Source organism: Schistocerca cancellata, chromosome 4 (assembly GCF_023864275.1).
Source record: "Schistocerca cancellata isolate TAMUIC-IGC-003103 chromosome 4, iqSchCanc2.1, whole genome shotgun sequence".
Classification (NCBI taxonomy): domain Eukaryota; kingdom Metazoa; phylum Arthropoda; class Insecta; order Orthoptera; family Acrididae; genus Schistocerca; species Schistocerca cancellata.
In genome coordinates, this window is record NC_064629.1 from 205,677,242 (window position 1) to 205,695,823 (window position 18,582).

Sequence of the window (18,582 nt, forward strand, 5' to 3'; positions counted from 1 at the left end):
GCATGTCACTTGCCATACCACTAATCTCTTGCAGAACTTTAGTTGGTACATAATCAACCACAAATCATATAGCCCGGACTTGGCACCGAGCAAATACCACCTGCACCTTCAGCTGAAGGGATATTTGTCTGGATGGCAGTTCTGCTCCAACAAAGAGGTGAAAGATGAGTTTCAATACAACCTGAATGACATGGTCATTGTGAAACTGCTGCAGCATCTACAAAAATGCATTGCCTGAAATCGCAATCAAGCAGAAAAATGAAACACTCTTCAACTTTTAAAATGATGTAACTATTATAGAAAATAAATGGCTGCTTGTAAATATAAGAATATAAGGTCCCTCACAGTGGCAATGCCCTTATGGAACCAGACCACGCTTGATGACAGCACACAGTTCACAGCATTATTGGGCAGCTAGATCGACTAATGTTAAACCCATAAGGCATATTGAGATTGCTCTAAAGGGACCTACTGCTGCACAGATTGAACCTAGACAGATCTCTGCCATTCTGAAAGCAGCTTTGGAAGACAATCAGAATTACCTCCAATGTATAGAGGTCTGTGTGGATGCAGACATATGCTGTAGTAAATATTGGGTAAAAACCTGTACAGGTGTGGGCAAATACCGGGTTTACCTCCTAAGAGTCTTCATGCAAATTTTCATCAGCATTTTGGCAGAAAATTGCAAATTTTGTTTTCACAGTGCATAGTGGGAGTCAGCCCAAACACATACTGCTCACCACATCTTTCTTGCAATGTCCAGTGTTGATGGAAAGCATCAGTTCGTTTCCTATTGTGAACAAAATTATTTTCAAAGTGGATTTTTGCGTGCCCATTCAATAGAGTGGTCTGAAATTAATCTACTACAATACCTGTTTTATCAGTATGTATTAAAAGCAACATTAAATCATGCTGCCCTAGCCCACACTGATTGCTACTGCCATGCAGCAGCGATGCTCACTCGCTGCTGGCGTACTGTCTACTCGTTGTGTTGTAATACTCCTGTTAATAAATATTGATAAAATGGATACCGCACTTGACTAATTTGAGAACACTCTACTGAATGGACACACAAAATTCCACTTTAAAAACAATTCTATTTGCAATGGGAAACAAACTGATGCTTTCCACCAATGCTGGTTGTCAGATGAGACATGTAATGAGCAGTATTTGTTTGGGCTGACTCCAGACACACATTGCAAAAATGAAATTATAAATATCTGTCAAAACACCATACTAATCTTAGGGACACCATCTATACCTGTGAATTTTCACAATAAAACTACACTGTATTTAAGAGGATAGTGTCAATATTAAAAATTATTTTCATTTCCTTTTATTTCATATACTTCATGTATACCCACATTTGCAAGAACCTTTACAACACAATTGCATAGAGCATTGTTTTGATTGATTTATTTTGTTTTAGGGTGAAAATAAACTAAGGTCATATACACCCATTTCAGAACTGTAGGACATTAAGACAAAGAGAGGAGTTAAAAACGGTTACATATTAATCCTAACCAATGGACAGCTAAAAACAGGGAGGTAGAAAAAGGTCTATAAGATACGCCACAGAGAAACTGAGGTCCTGAACTAAAAATTAAATGTCCTTCGCCATATTGCTTCAACGGATAAAAAGTAAAACGTAGTCAACAGCCCGCACGTTGTTTGCTAAAAATAGCCAATAACTCAGACGGCAAACATAAATGGTTAAAAGAAAAAGGGCATTTCATCAGGAAATGGCAGGCCATCAAAGGCTGAGCACAATGAGGACAAAGTGATGAGGGAGAACCACTTAACAAATTGTGACGGCTAAAGAGACAGACGGTAGTGCTCAGTCAATTACTACTGACAACCTTGGATTTCATAAAGTGTTTGCAAGGTGGGTGCCTCATCTTCTCATTGCAGACCACAACTTTCACTATCTCAAGGTGTGCAAACGGCTACTGACATGCTACCAAACTGAAGGGGAACATTTTTTGCACTGCACTGTGACCTGTGATGCAACGTGGGTGCATCACTACACCTATATCTACATCTACATTTATACTCCGCAAGCCACCCAACGGTGTGTGGCGGAGGGCACTTTACGTGCCACTGTCATTACCTCCCTTTCCTGTTCCAGTCGCGTATGGTTCACGGGAAGAACGACTGTCTGAAAGCCTTCGTGCGCGCTCTAATCCCTCTAATTTTACATTCATGATCTCCTCAGGAGGTATAAGTAGGGGGAAGCAATATATTCGATACCTCATCCAGAAACGGACCTCTCGAAACCTGGCGAGCAAGCTACACCGTGATGCAGAGCGCCTCTCTTACAGAGTCTGCCACATGAGTTTGTTAAACATCTCCGTAACGCTATCACGGTTACCAAATAACCCTGTGATGAAACGCGCCGCTCTTCTTTGGGTCTTCTCTATCTCCTCCGTTAACCCGATCTGGTACGGATCCCACACTGATGAGCAATACTCAAGTATAGGTCGAACGAGTGTTTTGTAAGTCACCTCCTTTGTTGATGGACTACATTTTCTAAGGACTCTCCCAATGAATCTCAACCTGGTACCCGCCTTACCAACAATTAATTTTATATGATCATTCCACTTCAAATCGATCCGCACGCATACTCCCAGATATTTTACAGAAGTAACTGCTACCAGTGTTTGTTCCACTATCATATAATCATACAATAAAGGTACCTTCTTTATATGTATTCGCAATACATTACATTTGTCTGTGTTAAGGGTCAGTTGCCACTCCCTGCACCAAGTGCCTATCCGCTTCAGATCTTCCTGCATTTCACTACAATTTCTAATGCTGCAACTTCTCTGTATACTACAGCATCATCCGCGAAAAGCCGCATGGAACTTCCGACACTATCTACTAGGTCATTTATATATATATTGTGAAAAGCAATGGTCCCATAACACTCCCCTGTGGCACGCCAGAGGTTACTATAATGTCTGTAGACGTCTCTCCATTGATAACAACATGCTGTGTTCTGTTTGCTAAAAACTCTTCAATCCAGCCACACAGCTGGTCTGATATTCCGTAGGCTCTTACTTTGTTTATCAGGCGACAGTGTCGAACTGTATCAAACACCTTCCGGAAGTCAAGGAAAATGGCATCTACCTGGGAGCCTGTATCTAATATTTTCTGGGTCTCATGAACAAATAAAGCGAGTTGGGTCTCACACGACTGCTGTTTCCAGAATCCATGTTGATTCCTACATAGTAGATTCTGGGTTTCCAAAAACGACATGATACTTGAGCAAATAACATGTTCTAAAATTCCACAACAGATCGACGTCAGAGATATAGGTCTATAGTTTTGCGCATTCTGCTCGACGACCCTTCTTGAAGACTGGGACTACCTGTGCTCTTTTCCAATCATTTGGAACCTTCCGTTCCTCTAGAGACTTGCGGTACACGGCTGTTAGAAGGGGGGCAAGTTACTTTGCGTACTCTGTGTAGAATTGAATTGGTATCCCGTCAGGTCCAGTGGACTTTCCTCTGTTGAGTGATTCCAGTTGCTTTTCTATTCCTTGGACACTTATTTCGATGTCAGCCATTTTTTCGTTAGTGCGAGGATTTAGAGAAGGAACTGCAGTGCGGTCTTCCTCTGTGAAACAGCTTTGGAAAAAGGTGTTTAGTATTTCAGCTTTATGCGTGTCATCCTCTGTTTCAATGCCTTCATCCTCCCGGAGTGTCTGGATATGCTGTTTCGAGCCACTTACTGATTTAACGTAAGACCAGAACTTCCTAGGATTTTCTGTCAAGTCGGTACATAGAGTTTTACTTTCGAATTCACTGAACGCTTCACACATAGCCCCCTTTACGCTAACTTTGACATCGTTTAGCTTCTGTTTGTCTGAGAGGTTTTGGCTGCGTTTAAACTTGCAGTGAAGCTCTCTTTGCTTTCGCAGTAGTTTCCTAACTTTGTTGTTGTACCACGGTGGGTTTTTCCTGTCCCTCACAGTTTTACTCAGCACGTACCTGTCTAAAACGCATTTTACGACTGCCTTGAACTTTTTCCATAAACACTCAACATTGTCAGTATCGGAAAAGAAATTTTCGTTTTGATCTGTTAGGTAGTCTGAAATCTGCCTTCTATTACTCTTGCTAAACAGATAAACCTTCCTCCCTTTTTTTATATTCCTATTAACTTCCATATTCAGGGATGCTGCAATGGCCTTATGATCACCGATTCCCTGTTCTGCACATACAGAGTCGAAAAGATCGGATCTGTTTGTTATCAGTAGGTCCAAGATGTTATCTCCAAGAGTCGGTTCTCTGTTTAATTGCTCGAGGTAATTTTCGGATAGTGCACTCAGTATAATGTCACTCGATGCTCTGTCCCTACCACCCGTCCTAAACATCTGAGTGTCCCAGTCTATATCTGATAAATTGAAATCTCCACCTAAGACTATAACATGCTGAGGAAATTTATGTGAAATGTATTCCAAATTTTCTCTCAGTTGTTCTGCGACTAATGCTGCTGAGTCGGGAGGTCGGTAAAAGGAGCCAATTATTAACCTAGCTCGGTTGTTGAGTGTAACCTCCACCCATAATAATTCACAGGAACTATCTCCTCCTACTTCACTACAGGATAAACTACTACTAACAGTGACGAACACTCCAGCACCGGTTGCATGCAAACTATCCTTTCTAAACACCGTCTGTACATTTGTAAAAATTTTGGTAGAATTTATCTCTGGCTTCAGCCAGCTTTCTGTACCTATAACGATTTCAGCTTCGGTGCTTTCTATCAGTGTTTGAAGTTTCGGTACCTCACCAACGCAACTTCCACAGTTTACAATTACAATACCGATTGCTGCTTGGTCCCTGCATGTCCTGACTTTGCCCCGCACCCGTTGAGGCTGTTGCCCTCTCTGTACTTGCCCAAGGCCATCTAACCTAAAAAGCCGCCCAGCCCACGCCACACAACCCCTGCTACCCGTGTAGCCGCTTGTTGCGTGTAGTGGACTCCTGACCTATTCAGCGGAACCCGAAACCCCACCACCCTATGGCGCAAGTCGAGGAATCTGCAGTCCACACGGTCGCAGAACCGTCTCAGCCTCTGATTCAGACCCTCCACTCGGCTCTGTACCAAAGGTCCGCAGTCAGTCCTGTCGACAATGCTGCGGATGGTGAGCTCTGCTTTCATCTCGCTAGCAAGACTGGCAGTCTTCACCAAATCAGACAGCCGCCTGAAGCCAGAGAGGATTTCATCTGATCCATAGCAACACACATCATTGGTGCTGACATGAGCGACCACCTGCAGATGGGTGCACCCTGTACCCTTCATGGCATCCGGAAGGACCCTTTCCACATCTGGAATGACTCCCCCCGGTATGCACACAGAGTGCACATTGGTTTTCTACCCCTCTCTTGCTGCCATATCCCTAAGGGGCCCCATTACGCGCCTGACGTTGGAGCGCCCAACTACCAGTAACCCCACCCTCTGCGACAGCCCGGATCTTGCAAACTGAGGAGCAATCTCTGGAACCAGACAAGCAGCCATGTCCGGCCGAAGATCAGTATCAGCCCGAGACAGAGCCTGAAACCGGTTCATCAGACAAACTGGAGAGGCCTTCCGTTCAGTCCTCCGGAATGTCTTTAGCCCCCTGCCACACCTTGAGGTGACCTCCCACTCTACCACAGGTGAGGGATCAGCCTCAATGCGGGCAGTATCACAGGCAACCACAGTCGTAGTCCGATCGGGGGATGCGTGGGACGAGCTGGCCGTCCCCGACAAACCCCCATCAGGACCCCCACAGTGATGCCCATTGGCAACAGCCTCAAGCTGTGTGACCGAAGCCAACACTGCCTGAAGCTGGGAGCGAAGGGATGCCAACTCAGCCTGCATCCGAACACAGCAGTTGCAGTCCCTATCCATGCTAAAAACTGTTGTGCAAAGAACATCTGAACTAATCTACAGAGAGTGCAAACAAATCGACACAAAATTTAAACGGTTATTAAAATACAAGATTGCCTAGTAAATTCAGTAATGCTGCTACTTGCACACTGCTGACACACTGCTCGGCGGCGAAAGGAGACTACGCGATTTTGCACTATTCAGGTACTAAAACACGATGCTACAACTCTCAAATACTATAATACGCCCGAAATTTATGAATTAAACAATGCAAGTACCAAAAACACGCAAAGAAATTAAGAATTAAACTATGTAACAAATGAGTGAGCTAGGAGTATACGACTTGCTGCTGCAGCTGCTTATCCAACAGCGGCAGGGAGCACCCCAGAATCAAAAAGCAGTGGACATATCTGCACCCATCACAGCCAGAAACCATCTCTCTGAAGGAAAGGTTCTTAGAACATACTTTTTTTCATTTTAAACGAGTTCTTCTCATTGATTGTCTCCCAGAGCATCATACCGTGCACACTTATCATCAGAAATAAAGTGTACTTTCAATCTGGGATGTGATCATGCTTCATGGCAATCTTCACCCCACATACCCGCCTGAACTCAATAAAAAAAATTCAGAAACTGTTCTGGACCACACGAGAACATTCTCTGATAGTACAACACACTGCCCTGCAATTTTCATTTCTCTGGCCCACTAAAGCAAGCAGTCGAGAAGAGACAGATTTAACAATGAGGGTGCTATCGAGGTGCTCATGTGCAACTGCCTGCTGTCGCGGCCACGCTCATTTTACAAAAACAGGATCAAGAAACTGGCTATCTACTGTGAAAAATGTGTTTCCTCTTCAGGAGACTATAAATAAAAATGAGTTCTTGTGTATGACTTTTTCTCAAGATTAAATATTAATAAATTTATTACAAAATCTGGTTTATATTTGATTCACTGTAGCAGTATACCATGATAAGACATTACAAAAAATAAATAGGCAAAACAACAAACATACCGACAGATTGTGCCATGTGAGACAACTGTCCAAGGGACTTGTGTTTTTCTTTTTTACTTAGATCGGTGAGGCTTCCAGCTTTCACTATAAATGTTACTTTCACTTCAAGTTCTCCCCTGTGTTTCTGTTTCTCCTTACCAGGCTTACTTTTTAGCTCATACCATCTGAAAAGCATGAAAAGTGATATGTTCTGTCACTGCACATAACCATGAAATTTCATCTGTTTAACACATGCAGAAATTTTGTATACAAAATGAAATAAAGGGAAAGAAAACTTAACTTCTACTAATAGTACAGCACGTGCACCATATTACACCTAGAAACAAACAACACTCATTTAAAGATTTTTATATGCTTTGTTGCCATTTTTGTGCATCCTGTCTTTAACATCTTTCAGGTTATCTTCATTTGTTAAAAAATAGTTACATGGCATGGATACCATTTCATCTTATGGTATAATTAATAATTTCTTAAAATTTACTAATTCTGATGCTTAATCAAACATTGCTACATATGACTGATGTATAAACACAACACTTTCACATTTGTACCAGGGATGGACAAACATCCCCAAAAATCAAACTGCATACCTACATTTAATATACGAGGGTAAGTCAATTATTATCCACAATTTAGTTATATTTTTGTTTATTTTGGTAGTACTGTCATTTTACATTGTTGACACATGCTTTGTTTATTTGCTGTTACATCTTTGCAATTTTCAAGCTACTAAGTTAGTTTCATTATTGCTGCCATGCTGTTAATTATGGCTGCTCTGCTGTCTATTTGCACCAAAGAAGAGCAACATTCAGTGAGCCGTTTTTTGTGATTGGAAGGCATATCAGGGGCCGAAATTCATCGAAGACTTTCGGTACAGTACAGGAACAGTGTTTTGCCACAACGTAGGGTCTACAAATGGAATGAAAAATTCCGAAATGGTCACACAAATGTTACACACGATGAAGGAGCCGGACGGCCATTTACCGTCACAAATGAAGAAACTATTGAGCGTGCATGCAAAATGATTCTCTTAACCAGACAATTAGCTACTGATGAAGTGGCACATCATCTGCAAATTAGTCATGATTCTGCCTACGAAATCATCCACAACAGACTTAGGTTTCATAAAGTTTGTGCAAGATGGGTCCCAAAACAACTCACACAGTTGCATAAACAAATGCGCTTGGACATCTGCAAAAAGCATTTGGATCGCTATGGTAACAAAGGTGACAACTTCTTAGACAATATCATTACTGGTGACAAAACATGGATCCATCATTAAGAGCCGGAGAGTAAACGGCAGAGTATGGAATGGACACATCCAAATTCACCATGCAAGAAAAAGTTCAAGACCCAACCATCCGCAGGAAAACTAATGCTTACAGTTTTTAGTGACACACAAGGTCTAGTACTGGAACATTATGGGGAAAGAGGCAAAACAATAAACAGTGTAATTTACAGTGAGATGCTTACTGCCAGGCTAAAGCCTGCAATTCGAAGCAAACGCCAAGGACTGTTGTCAAAAGGTGTTGTGTTGTTGCATGTCAATGCCCATCCGCATACTGCTGCCCAAACTGCTGAAACGCTCCAGAAACTCAAATTTGAAGTACTGGATCATCCTCCATATAGTTTCAATCTTGTCCCTTCTGACTATCACTTGTTCGGTCCACTCAAACAGGCATTAAGGGGTTGCTGATTTGCCTCAGACAAAGCAGTGAATGAAGCGGTGCATTCCTGGCTCGCAGTTCAACTGAGAACCTTCTTTTAAGAGGGCATCAGGAAGCTTGTACAACGATGGATCAAGTGCATTGAAACGCAAGGAGACTATGTCGAAAAATGATGTTTTTGTAAGTTTCCTATTTGATTACAATAAAATTTTGTAACTACTTTGCAGATAATAATTGACTTACCCTCATATATTAAAATTTCAACACTCAGAAGCTGTCACCCAAAACAGATTACATGAACAATGACATATACATAATAATTATGGTCACAACATGTAATAATAAAGTTCCTAATCAAAGAAGAAACAAAACAGTCCAGAACCCAAGGCTGCATTATGAAATAGTAGTACAGAGTACCTAGACAAGTAAAAATGGCCACACCAACTTGTTATCTGGAGACTCTTAACTAAAGAAACATTGTTCACCCAAGAGATGATGATTTTCATCAGTTTCCCTAAACCTGCTATTATGGTTTGTCAGAATAGGCCAAAACTAATTTTCTGCATCATCCTTGTCTAAAGTGCTCGGTCTCTGTAATCGTGTCAGTGAAACTTCCTGATACATTTAAACTGTTTGCCAGACTGGGACACAAACCTGGAACCTCGTTTCTTGCACAGAATGTTATTAACCACTGTGCTATAGAGGCATGATGCATAACCAACAATCAAGGAACTAATTGTATCAGTGCAGGTTTACTTTTCAAACTTCACAGAAACGCTCCTTGCTGGACTATCACTCCCAGAAGCATGTGAGAAAATGGGCCACAGTTTGGAGATTGATTCCAAGCATAGTTCCTGGTTTGGGTCATAGTCCAGCACATAGTTGTGATCTATCACAGTTTCAAAACAGCATACACTCTACTTGAAAGTGAAAAAATCATTCTGCAACTTTGTAACCAATGGAAACTGAATTTTGTTTCCTTTCCTGTTGCTTGACTAAGAGATTTGCCATATGATGTAAATTTAAAATGCACATCATACTCAGCTCACAACAGAAGATCCCTTTCAGAGACACAATATGCGACAGAGACAGAGACAGAGACAGAGAGAGAGAGAGAGAGAGAGAGAGAGAGAGAGCAGGTGGAGGGGAGTTAGGAATTAGCAAAAAATGTGGTGAATTAAACTGATGATGATGATGGTTATGATGGTTTCAGGATGCCCATCTCTCTTGAGACAATTGCCCACTAGCATATATTAGAGATTTAACAGATTGTCTGACAATAACAATCAGTTGCTTATCAATTAATTAAAATGGATAGTAAAAAGGACGAATAGGGTGTGTGTATGTGTGTTTCACACTTCAATAAAACTATAACACAGTAATAACAAAAAATACTGACAGAAAACAACAATTAGTTGAAAAATGTAGTTAAGTTTTTCCCCAGGTACATGCATCTGGCTGACCACTAATAAAAGGAAAGAGCAAGCCACTCTCAGACCAAGTAAAACTTGGTTAACAGTTCTATACACGCACATTAAAAGAAACTTTATACGCATTAAACAAAATAAATGAACACACAGTGAAAATTACAAAGTTTTGGTTCCAATAATTGTGACTGGTTTGATCACTGACTGAAAACTGATGCACCAACCACTCTGAGACACCTTAAAATACCCTATTGAGTAAACTGAGCAGGAGTCCTGTCAAGACACAAAACTTTAAAACCTTTTCCACTTTCATCTCATTGTTACTTAAAACAGTGGAAAAATTGTTATCAAGAAAAACTAGTGTCCTCTTGTCAAAATATAAAATGCAATTTGGTACATGAATATGCCACAAGTAGTGCAAACTGATAGGTCCTCACACCAAAGGAGGTGCCCGTGTCTGAGGATACCATTATATTGTCAAACAGGTCAAAGTCGCTTTTTTCTGTCTTTGTGTCTGGAGGGATGATTGTGACAGCAAAACTGTTGCCAACATTAGTCTTAGTTTGTTGTTTTCTACCTCCAGCCACTGAGTTACATCACTGGCATGTAACTCTCCTCCTCAAAAGTGAAATAATAGTACCCAATAGGTAGTACATTATTTTCCTAGCATGTATCCCTTGCTGCAATGTAGCCTGCTCATCTCACTAGATTCTTGTATGGCTCAATACCCAGCAGAATGCCACTTACTTCCCTTGCCATTGTAGTACATGATGGGTGTCTTGTATGACTTGTATTTACTTCAACTGTTGGTTACACCTGCTGAATGGTCTGTAGGGCACATGGAACAGACACAAAAAGTATTCCATCGACTGCACATGTGCTCCTGTGCCTTTACGACTGCAAAGGGCTCTGCATTGAAGACAAAATTCATCTATTAATCAGGGAGCATACTTGCTTCAATTCTGTGTTAAAACATTTAGGTCCACCACACTGAGGTTCATAAGTTACTCCTTCACTTTAATCACAAACAGTCTTGTTGCCCTTATTCGATTTACATACACAAGTTGTGCTGCTGGTCAAACAAGAGCATCAGAAGCTGGAGACTGTACGAGTGACGGGATCTTATATGCATGTCACACAAAGAGGAACTTCCACAGGGTGGTTAAAAATGGTGACCAAACCTCAGCACAGAGGTTGGGAACAGGGTTGTTCTGAAGACTCTTGCAGCCATCTAATGCCCACATGGTGAGTGGAGTCCAAGGTCTTTATCTTTTAAAAACCATTCAAAATCCAATATCGAACAATTCTTTTTTTTTTTTTTTTTTCTTTTTCCAAAACATCTGGTTTCAACAGTCTTAGCTGTCATCTTCAGGTCTTAAACATTTTTTTTTATTATTATTTTCTTTTTGTAGCAGTAAAACGTGTTCATTTTACACTGAACCTCATGCACAACATGTCAAGTGGATAAAACACAGCACATTATAAACATCTGTCATTGCTAAAACATTTAATAACTAACAGCACCTTGTCCAAAAGGCCATGTCCATTTACATGTTGCTCACAGATGCTTGTTACATGATACAAATACAGTAGACATCTGTTTACATATGCTGACACATATCAAGTGTACTATGTTTGTATCATATAACAAGCACCTGTGAGCAATACGTAGATGCTGTTTGGTATGTGTCAGCATATGTTAACAGATGTACTATTGTGCACCGTATTTGTATCATGTAACAAGCATCTGTGAGCAATATGTACATGGACATGGCCTTTTGGAAAAGGTGCTGTGTGTTTTTAAATATTTTAGCGATGACAAACATTTATAATGTGCTGATACCAGAAAAGGAAAGTGCTACTCACCATATAGCGGAGATGCTGAGTCACGATAGACACAATAAAAAGATTGACACAATTAAAGCTTTCAGCCATTAAGGCCTTTGTCAGCAGTAAACACACACACACACACACACACACACACACACACACACACACACACACACACACACACAAATGCACACACATCAGCAGTCTCAGAGAGCTGAGACCACACTGCAAACAGCAGCACCAGTGCATGATGGGAGTGGCGACTGGGTGGGGGTAAGGAGGAGGGTGGGGCAGGGAGGGGGAGGGATAGTATGGTGGGAGTGGCGGACAGTCAACTCTTGCAGTTTAGACTGAGGGCAGGAGAGAAGGTGTGGAGGGGGGGGGGGGGGGGGTAAGTAGTGGAAAGGAGATAAATAAAAGAAATTAAAAGACTGGGTGTGCCGGTGAAATGACGGCTGTGTAGTGTTGGAATGGAAACAGGGAGGGGGCTGGATGGGTGAGGACAGTGACTAACGAAGGTTGAGGCCAGGAGGGTTATGGGAACATAGGATGTATTGCAGGGAAAGTTTCCACCTGCGCAGTTCAGAAAAGCTGGTTTTGGTGGGAAGGATCCATATGGCACAGGTTGTGAAGCAGTCATTAAGATGAGGGATATCATGTTTGGCAGCGTGTTCAGCAACAGGGTGGTCCATTTGTTTCTTGGCCACAGTTTGTCGGTGGCCGTTCATGTGGACAGACAGCTTGTTGGTTGTCATGCCTACATAGAATGCAGCACAGAGGCTGCAGCTTAGCTAGTAAATCACATGACTGGTTTCACAGGTAGCCCTGCCTTTGATGGGATAGGTGATGTTAGTGACCGGACTGGAGTAGGTGGTGATAGGAGGATGTATGGGACAGGTCTTGCATCCAATCATGTGATTTACAAGCTCAGCTGCAACCTCTGTGCTGCATTCTATGTAGGCATGACAACCAACAAGCTGTCTGTCCGTACGAACAGCCACCGACAAACTGTGGCCAAGAAACAAGTGGACCACCCTGTTGCTGAACATGTTGCCAAACATGATATCTCTCATCTTAAGGACCGCTTCACAGGCTGTGCCATATGGATTCTTCCCACCAACACCAGCTTTTCTGAACTGCGCAGGTGGGAACTTTCCCTGCAATACATCCTACGTTCCCGTAACCCTCCTGGCCTCAACCTTTGTCACTGTCCTCACCTATCCAACCCCCTCCCTGTTCCCATTCCAGGACTACACAGTTGTCATTGCACCGCCACACCCAGTCTTTTAATTTCTTTTATTTCTCTCCTTTCCGCTACTTACCCCCTCCCCTTCCGCATCTTCTCTCCTGCCCTCCGTCTAAACTGCAACAGTTGACTGTCTGCCACTCCCACCATACTATCCCTCCCCCTCCCCGGCCCAGACCTGAAAATGACAACTAAGACTGTTGAAACTGATTGTCTTGAATAAAAAATCTTTTGTGTGATCTTGGCTTTTTAATGGTCTTTAACAATTGAAGGGCTCAGTGGAAAAGGAGCACATGCCACCAGAGTACGTTGTGTCAGAAAATGGGAATTAAGGAAATATGATTTTGTATAGTAATGTGAACTCCTGCTGTGATACCAACAGTTGTTACAGTAACTAGATGGTGTTTTGCTAATACTATTAAATATTAAGCCACTTTATTACAATTTAAAGTACAGAAAATGAAATCCTGGATATGTAGACACGTTACATAGCATGTCATTAATAGTCAAATTCCTCATTAATGTTTTCCAGTTCCATTGTATCGTCACTACCATCACCATCACTTATCAATGACTGATAAAAACTTGAATATATTGGAGGCAGAAATTGCAATAAGCTTTGAAGGTCCTTGAACTTTGTTGCCTTAATTTGACATCCATTTGGATACTTAGTAACTAACTGGCAGTCTGCAAGCTTCATAAATCGTCCATGACACTTCTATACACTAACTCGCACAGGTTTTGTCAGTTTGAGTGTGTGAATATCTGATATATACAGAACGTTCACCACTCACTAATCTAAACACCATTGCGTTTGTGATGTCTGCAGGCTTTTTGTCAACAGTAACGTTATGTTTGATGATAACTGTTCATTATAGACGACACAGACACAAAGTCGTCTTTCTTCATTTCAACCACAATGAATGGGTTCTTTTGCTTGCTCTTCAACCCATTTTGCTGGACTGTACACAGCCTGTGTCTTTCTTTTCAGCTTCTCAGTAACTATAAAACCCAGACACATGGCAAGAACATGTGACCAGGGAGGAGAAACTTGTGCTCAACATCAAAACATTTTTTATCAAGGAGGTACAACTGCAGACATAGCATAATATAGTTTTTATTTTGTCCAACACATAAATCAGAATAATTGATGAGCGTTCAATGATGTTCTTCCTTCACCATGTCTAAAGCCTTTAAAACACAGTTACCTACTTCTTCATTGGCCCCTCTAGATGCAACATTCTCGGACCAGACACACATCACTGCCTTACCAGACACATATCACGGTCTTCTTATCACTACAACGGTGAATACAGAAATTATATGTCCAAAGTTGTCTCTTCTAGAAAACTGTTTCCATCAAAATATATGGTGTTGGCAATGCTTGTTGTCCATGCACAAAACAAGCGCATCACTACCATCCTGTTTTGATTCATTTGAATCACTTTTCAGGGCACTATATGCAGCTTCAGCTTTCTCAAGGTGTAGTTTGATGTCTGTGGATTCGGTGTTATTACGTGCCTTAGCAGAATCACAAATATGACATATATCACTCAACAGCAATTTAAAACCAATATTATATTCCTTGTTGAAAATGGTTTCATACACATGTTGTTGCACTGAGACTTCATCTGTATTTTTAAGATCTTCACAGTCCAAAGGATACAGTCCAGCAATCGACTGAACAGAGGTTATGTAGGACTTGTTCAGATTCTGTAACAGAGGTTATGTAGGACTTGTTCAGATTCTGTGTTCGACTATAATGTGATGTGTACCTTGGAAACATTTCAATGTGATTTCTAACTTTATTTTTTCTCTTGTTATCAATGCCATGAGGTCTGTTAGAATGCCTGCCTCTTCTATCCTTCCTAGGTGTATGTACAGATACATGTGTTGTAGATTCATGACTCTCAGTGTCACATTCTTCATTGCTATGGACAGTCCTCAAACGTGTAGCAGAAATGGCATGAAAAGCTAAAAATGCAGTCCTACACACTTCAACTTCAGTAAATGAAGTGTCACAAATAAAATACCTGAAAGAAACATTCCTCTGGCTAACTGTTGGAACCTTCCTCTTCTTTGGATACACTTTTTTGCACTTATTAGGCCACACTAATCCAAATAAATAAGTATTTTGCTTGTTATAATGTCCTAACTGATAAAACTCAATAAATATTGCCTCCTTCTGTTCTTCATTCAATGTTGAGTATTTGCAGAAACTAGTTTTCAGCATGGATCACTGGCACTACAAAACACTTTCTCGGGCACAATCTTATTTTTTCAGGCTATATTGTTTTCCATTGTTTCTTAACCTCTTCATTTCATTATCTTTCCACTCATTTTCTTTAATTTTTTTCTTACATTACTATTGCATTTTCTTCATGATTAACATTAATAGCAACACCTATTGCCACCCTCTTGGAAACACATGAACAACATCTGAGAAAAACTTTCTCATTGGCTTTCCGAAACAAGTCAACCAATGAGACGAATTGACTCCTGAGACACAGATACAATTGGCATGGGCCTGTTTTTCACTGGGAATGTGTCAGCAAATATAATACTCTCTCTTTAAAGGAATGGGCACATGCCACTGTGCTAGAAGTTCCCACCTCTGATGCTAGATGGCATTGGCTGTCTTCCTGTACCAAAATCACAAAATCACTGCACAGGTGGTATGTGCCCCTTTTCCACTGGGCCCCTCAATTCAAACAAATAATCCTTCAAGACTCTCAAAATGAGAAAGTTCAACCAAGGCCTTTAAATAGGATGGACGTGCTGATACCAAATTTTTCTCTGATAAGTTTTTTTTATATCAGTTTTTACAGTTCAAGGGCTTGTTACTGTTCTCCAGATATTTAATTATGTATTATGTATGCTTTAATGGTTCCTTAAACCTTGAACCTAAGAGAAAGTAAATCATAAGGAACCCCCATAATAAGCATCATTCTCTGAGGAATATCATACTTATAAAGATGTGCTGAAAAGTAATGTCTCCAATTTTTTAATGTGAAAATTACTCAATCTTTTTAGACAAGTGAGGTTTGAGGTATATTTGGCACCAACAACATGAAGGTTGTCCATTTCATGACAGCTGCAGCACTTTTCATATACAGATGACCAATAATTTAAGGTGCATTTGTTGCACGTAGAGTACAGCTTCTTCCTGTGTCACACACCACATGTCTGCCACATGCATTCTACAACCACTAATTGCACTGCAGTATGAGAATTGCTTCTCTCTCCATCTCATTACTACGGCATCATTTAGAAACTTCAGGAATAATGCACTCCCTTTTATGAATGGTGAGTTAACTTATCATAGTATTCACACAAAACTAAGCAAAGCATATGTAACTTAAAGCTACAATGTAAAGTTCCATCAAATCAAAAAGCAGTTGAACATGAAGGAACTGCCATAATCATCAATTTATTTACACAATGAGAGACTGGATAAATTATATGCAGAAAAACTTACTTGCATCTTGGCCTTTCATACACATCAAAGTCTGCCAGAGGAATGTTAATTACTCCTAGGAATTCATCTACACCCATAAAATTGCGGTGTAATGCTGTCAAGACAATTTCAGCTGTATTTCCTTGTTTAGGTATTGGCCTGAAATATAGATGTGTTGAAATATTAATGCTTACATATGAATACAAACACTTATAATTTAATTACAATTTCAACAATTGTGGAGTGCAGAAAAAGTGATGCCTTACAGTTCACATTCTTCATGCCATTCGACATCTTTGTCTGCCTTCTCCTTGACTGACGTCTGATACTTCTCCTTACCAAGTGCAATAGTAACAAAGGCATCATTGGTTCCTACAACCAAGTAAAATATATACATATTTTATGCCAAAACATATTCATCTTTAAATGAAGTCACATACTACCAAATGAGTATGCATTACTTAACAATAAAGGCCACATTTATCTACAACTTCATTAGGAGACTGCAGTGAACATCTACATAACAATCATTACTGAGGAGATCTTCTACACTAATTCTTCTAAAAACAGATTAACTATGAACTTTGTTATTACTGCCATATCTTTTTCCACTTTTAAATCATTTTATTGTAACAGACAGTACACGACCCACAACACAAATACCTTGTATACAATAAATACGTGCTTGTGGAATATCAGAGCAGGTATGTGACTGCATTGAAGAGTACACAGTTAGCAGATAGTTTTCAGTAAAGACAAGTGGCTACTCAAATTCCTGGAATAATATGGTGCCAAGATGCTCCTGATAAATTAACTGTGATTGGAGGGGGTGGGGTGGGGAGGGTGGGGTGGGGGGGAGGGGGGCGGAGTGGCCGCATACCACAATAATGACTTTTCTTTATCTCAGCTGAGCTACATACCAGCCATAAGCAGTAGTTAAACTACAGTTTTTAAACATCAATAATTTATATGCAAAAGTATTCATATTGTCGCAGAAGAAGCTGAGTAGCTCAGTCGCCGTAGTGTAGTGGATATGATACTAGACTGTTGCATGGAGGGTTGTGAGTTCAAAACTCACCTGAACTGTATGATTTTAATTTATATATTCGGTTCGAGTACATTCTGGAAGTATCCACAAATGTCAAGAATAATTGTACTGGAATGTTCTGTAGCTGTATATATACCATATGTGTTCTGGCTGGAGGCAGTTCGCTCCGTGCTCTTACACGTGCAAGTGCTAAATAAACCTTCGTTAAGTGAAGTTAGTGTTCGTCATTCATCTACTTACACATTCCTCTATGTGACATTATTCTGGTGGAGATGCTGAGTATTGGAACTTGTGATACCGCACATTATCGATGACACAGTGGCTCCCATCAGGCCACAACAGAGTCGCCGTTTACATGGCGAGAAACCCGAGTTTGAGCCATATTCAACAGATCGCACTCTATTGGAGACAGAAGAAGAAGAAGAAGAAGAGAACATTACGATGACAGCAACTGTGTGCCACCACATGAGACATTCTTCCAGGTTCTCTGGTGATGATGGCCAACATCCAAACAAGTGGCTGAAGGTATATGAGAGTATAGCCAAATTTAACAAATGGGATGACACCGTGTGTTTGGCTAATGTATTTTTCTACTTGGAGGGCACTGCAAAGCAATGGTATGAGAACAACGAGGAGAAGTTCACAAGCTGGGAAGTATTTCAGGTGGAACTGTGCAAGTATTTCAGCAACACACAACGACAGAAGTGCAAGGCTGAAGATAAATTAAAGTGCAGGGCACAGCGCCCAGGAGAAATGACAGTACCCTACATTCAAGACGTCTTGGAGCTGTGTAAAGTAGTGGATTGTAGAATGAAGGAGAAAGATAAGGCTGCACATTCATGAAGGATGCTGCTGAGGACATGTATCAAGCCCTACTCCTGAAGGAGGTTTCGACAGCAGACGGACTTCATGAAATGGTGCCAGTATATCGAGACAATGCATCAAAAAAGAATTATACGCAAGAAGTTTGAACGGCTACCAAACATCATATCAATGTCTGTGAAGGAAGAAGAAACTGAT

At 40.8% G+C, this 18,582-nt stretch overlaps 1 protein-coding gene across 2 annotated transcripts in view; it reads right to left on the reverse strand.

Annotated features, from left to right (window-relative positions):
* The window catches only part of LOC126184657 (rab11 family-interacting protein 1-like), a 111,267-nt gene that overhangs the window by 51,446 nt on the left and 41,239 nt on the right, over window positions 1–18,582 (reverse strand). For both annotated transcript variants that reach the window (XM_049927137.1, XM_049927136.1), the window contains exons 3-5: window positions 16,781–16,886; window positions 16,536–16,673; window positions 6,888–7,051 (exon numbers count right to left, since the gene is read on the reverse strand). In XM_049927137.1, coding sequence (XP_049783094.1) covers window positions 6,888–7,051; window positions 16,536–16,673; window positions 16,781–16,886 — 408 coding nt within the window. The remainder of the gene's footprint in view (window positions 1–6,887; window positions 7,052–16,535; window positions 16,674–16,780; window positions 16,887–18,582) is intronic.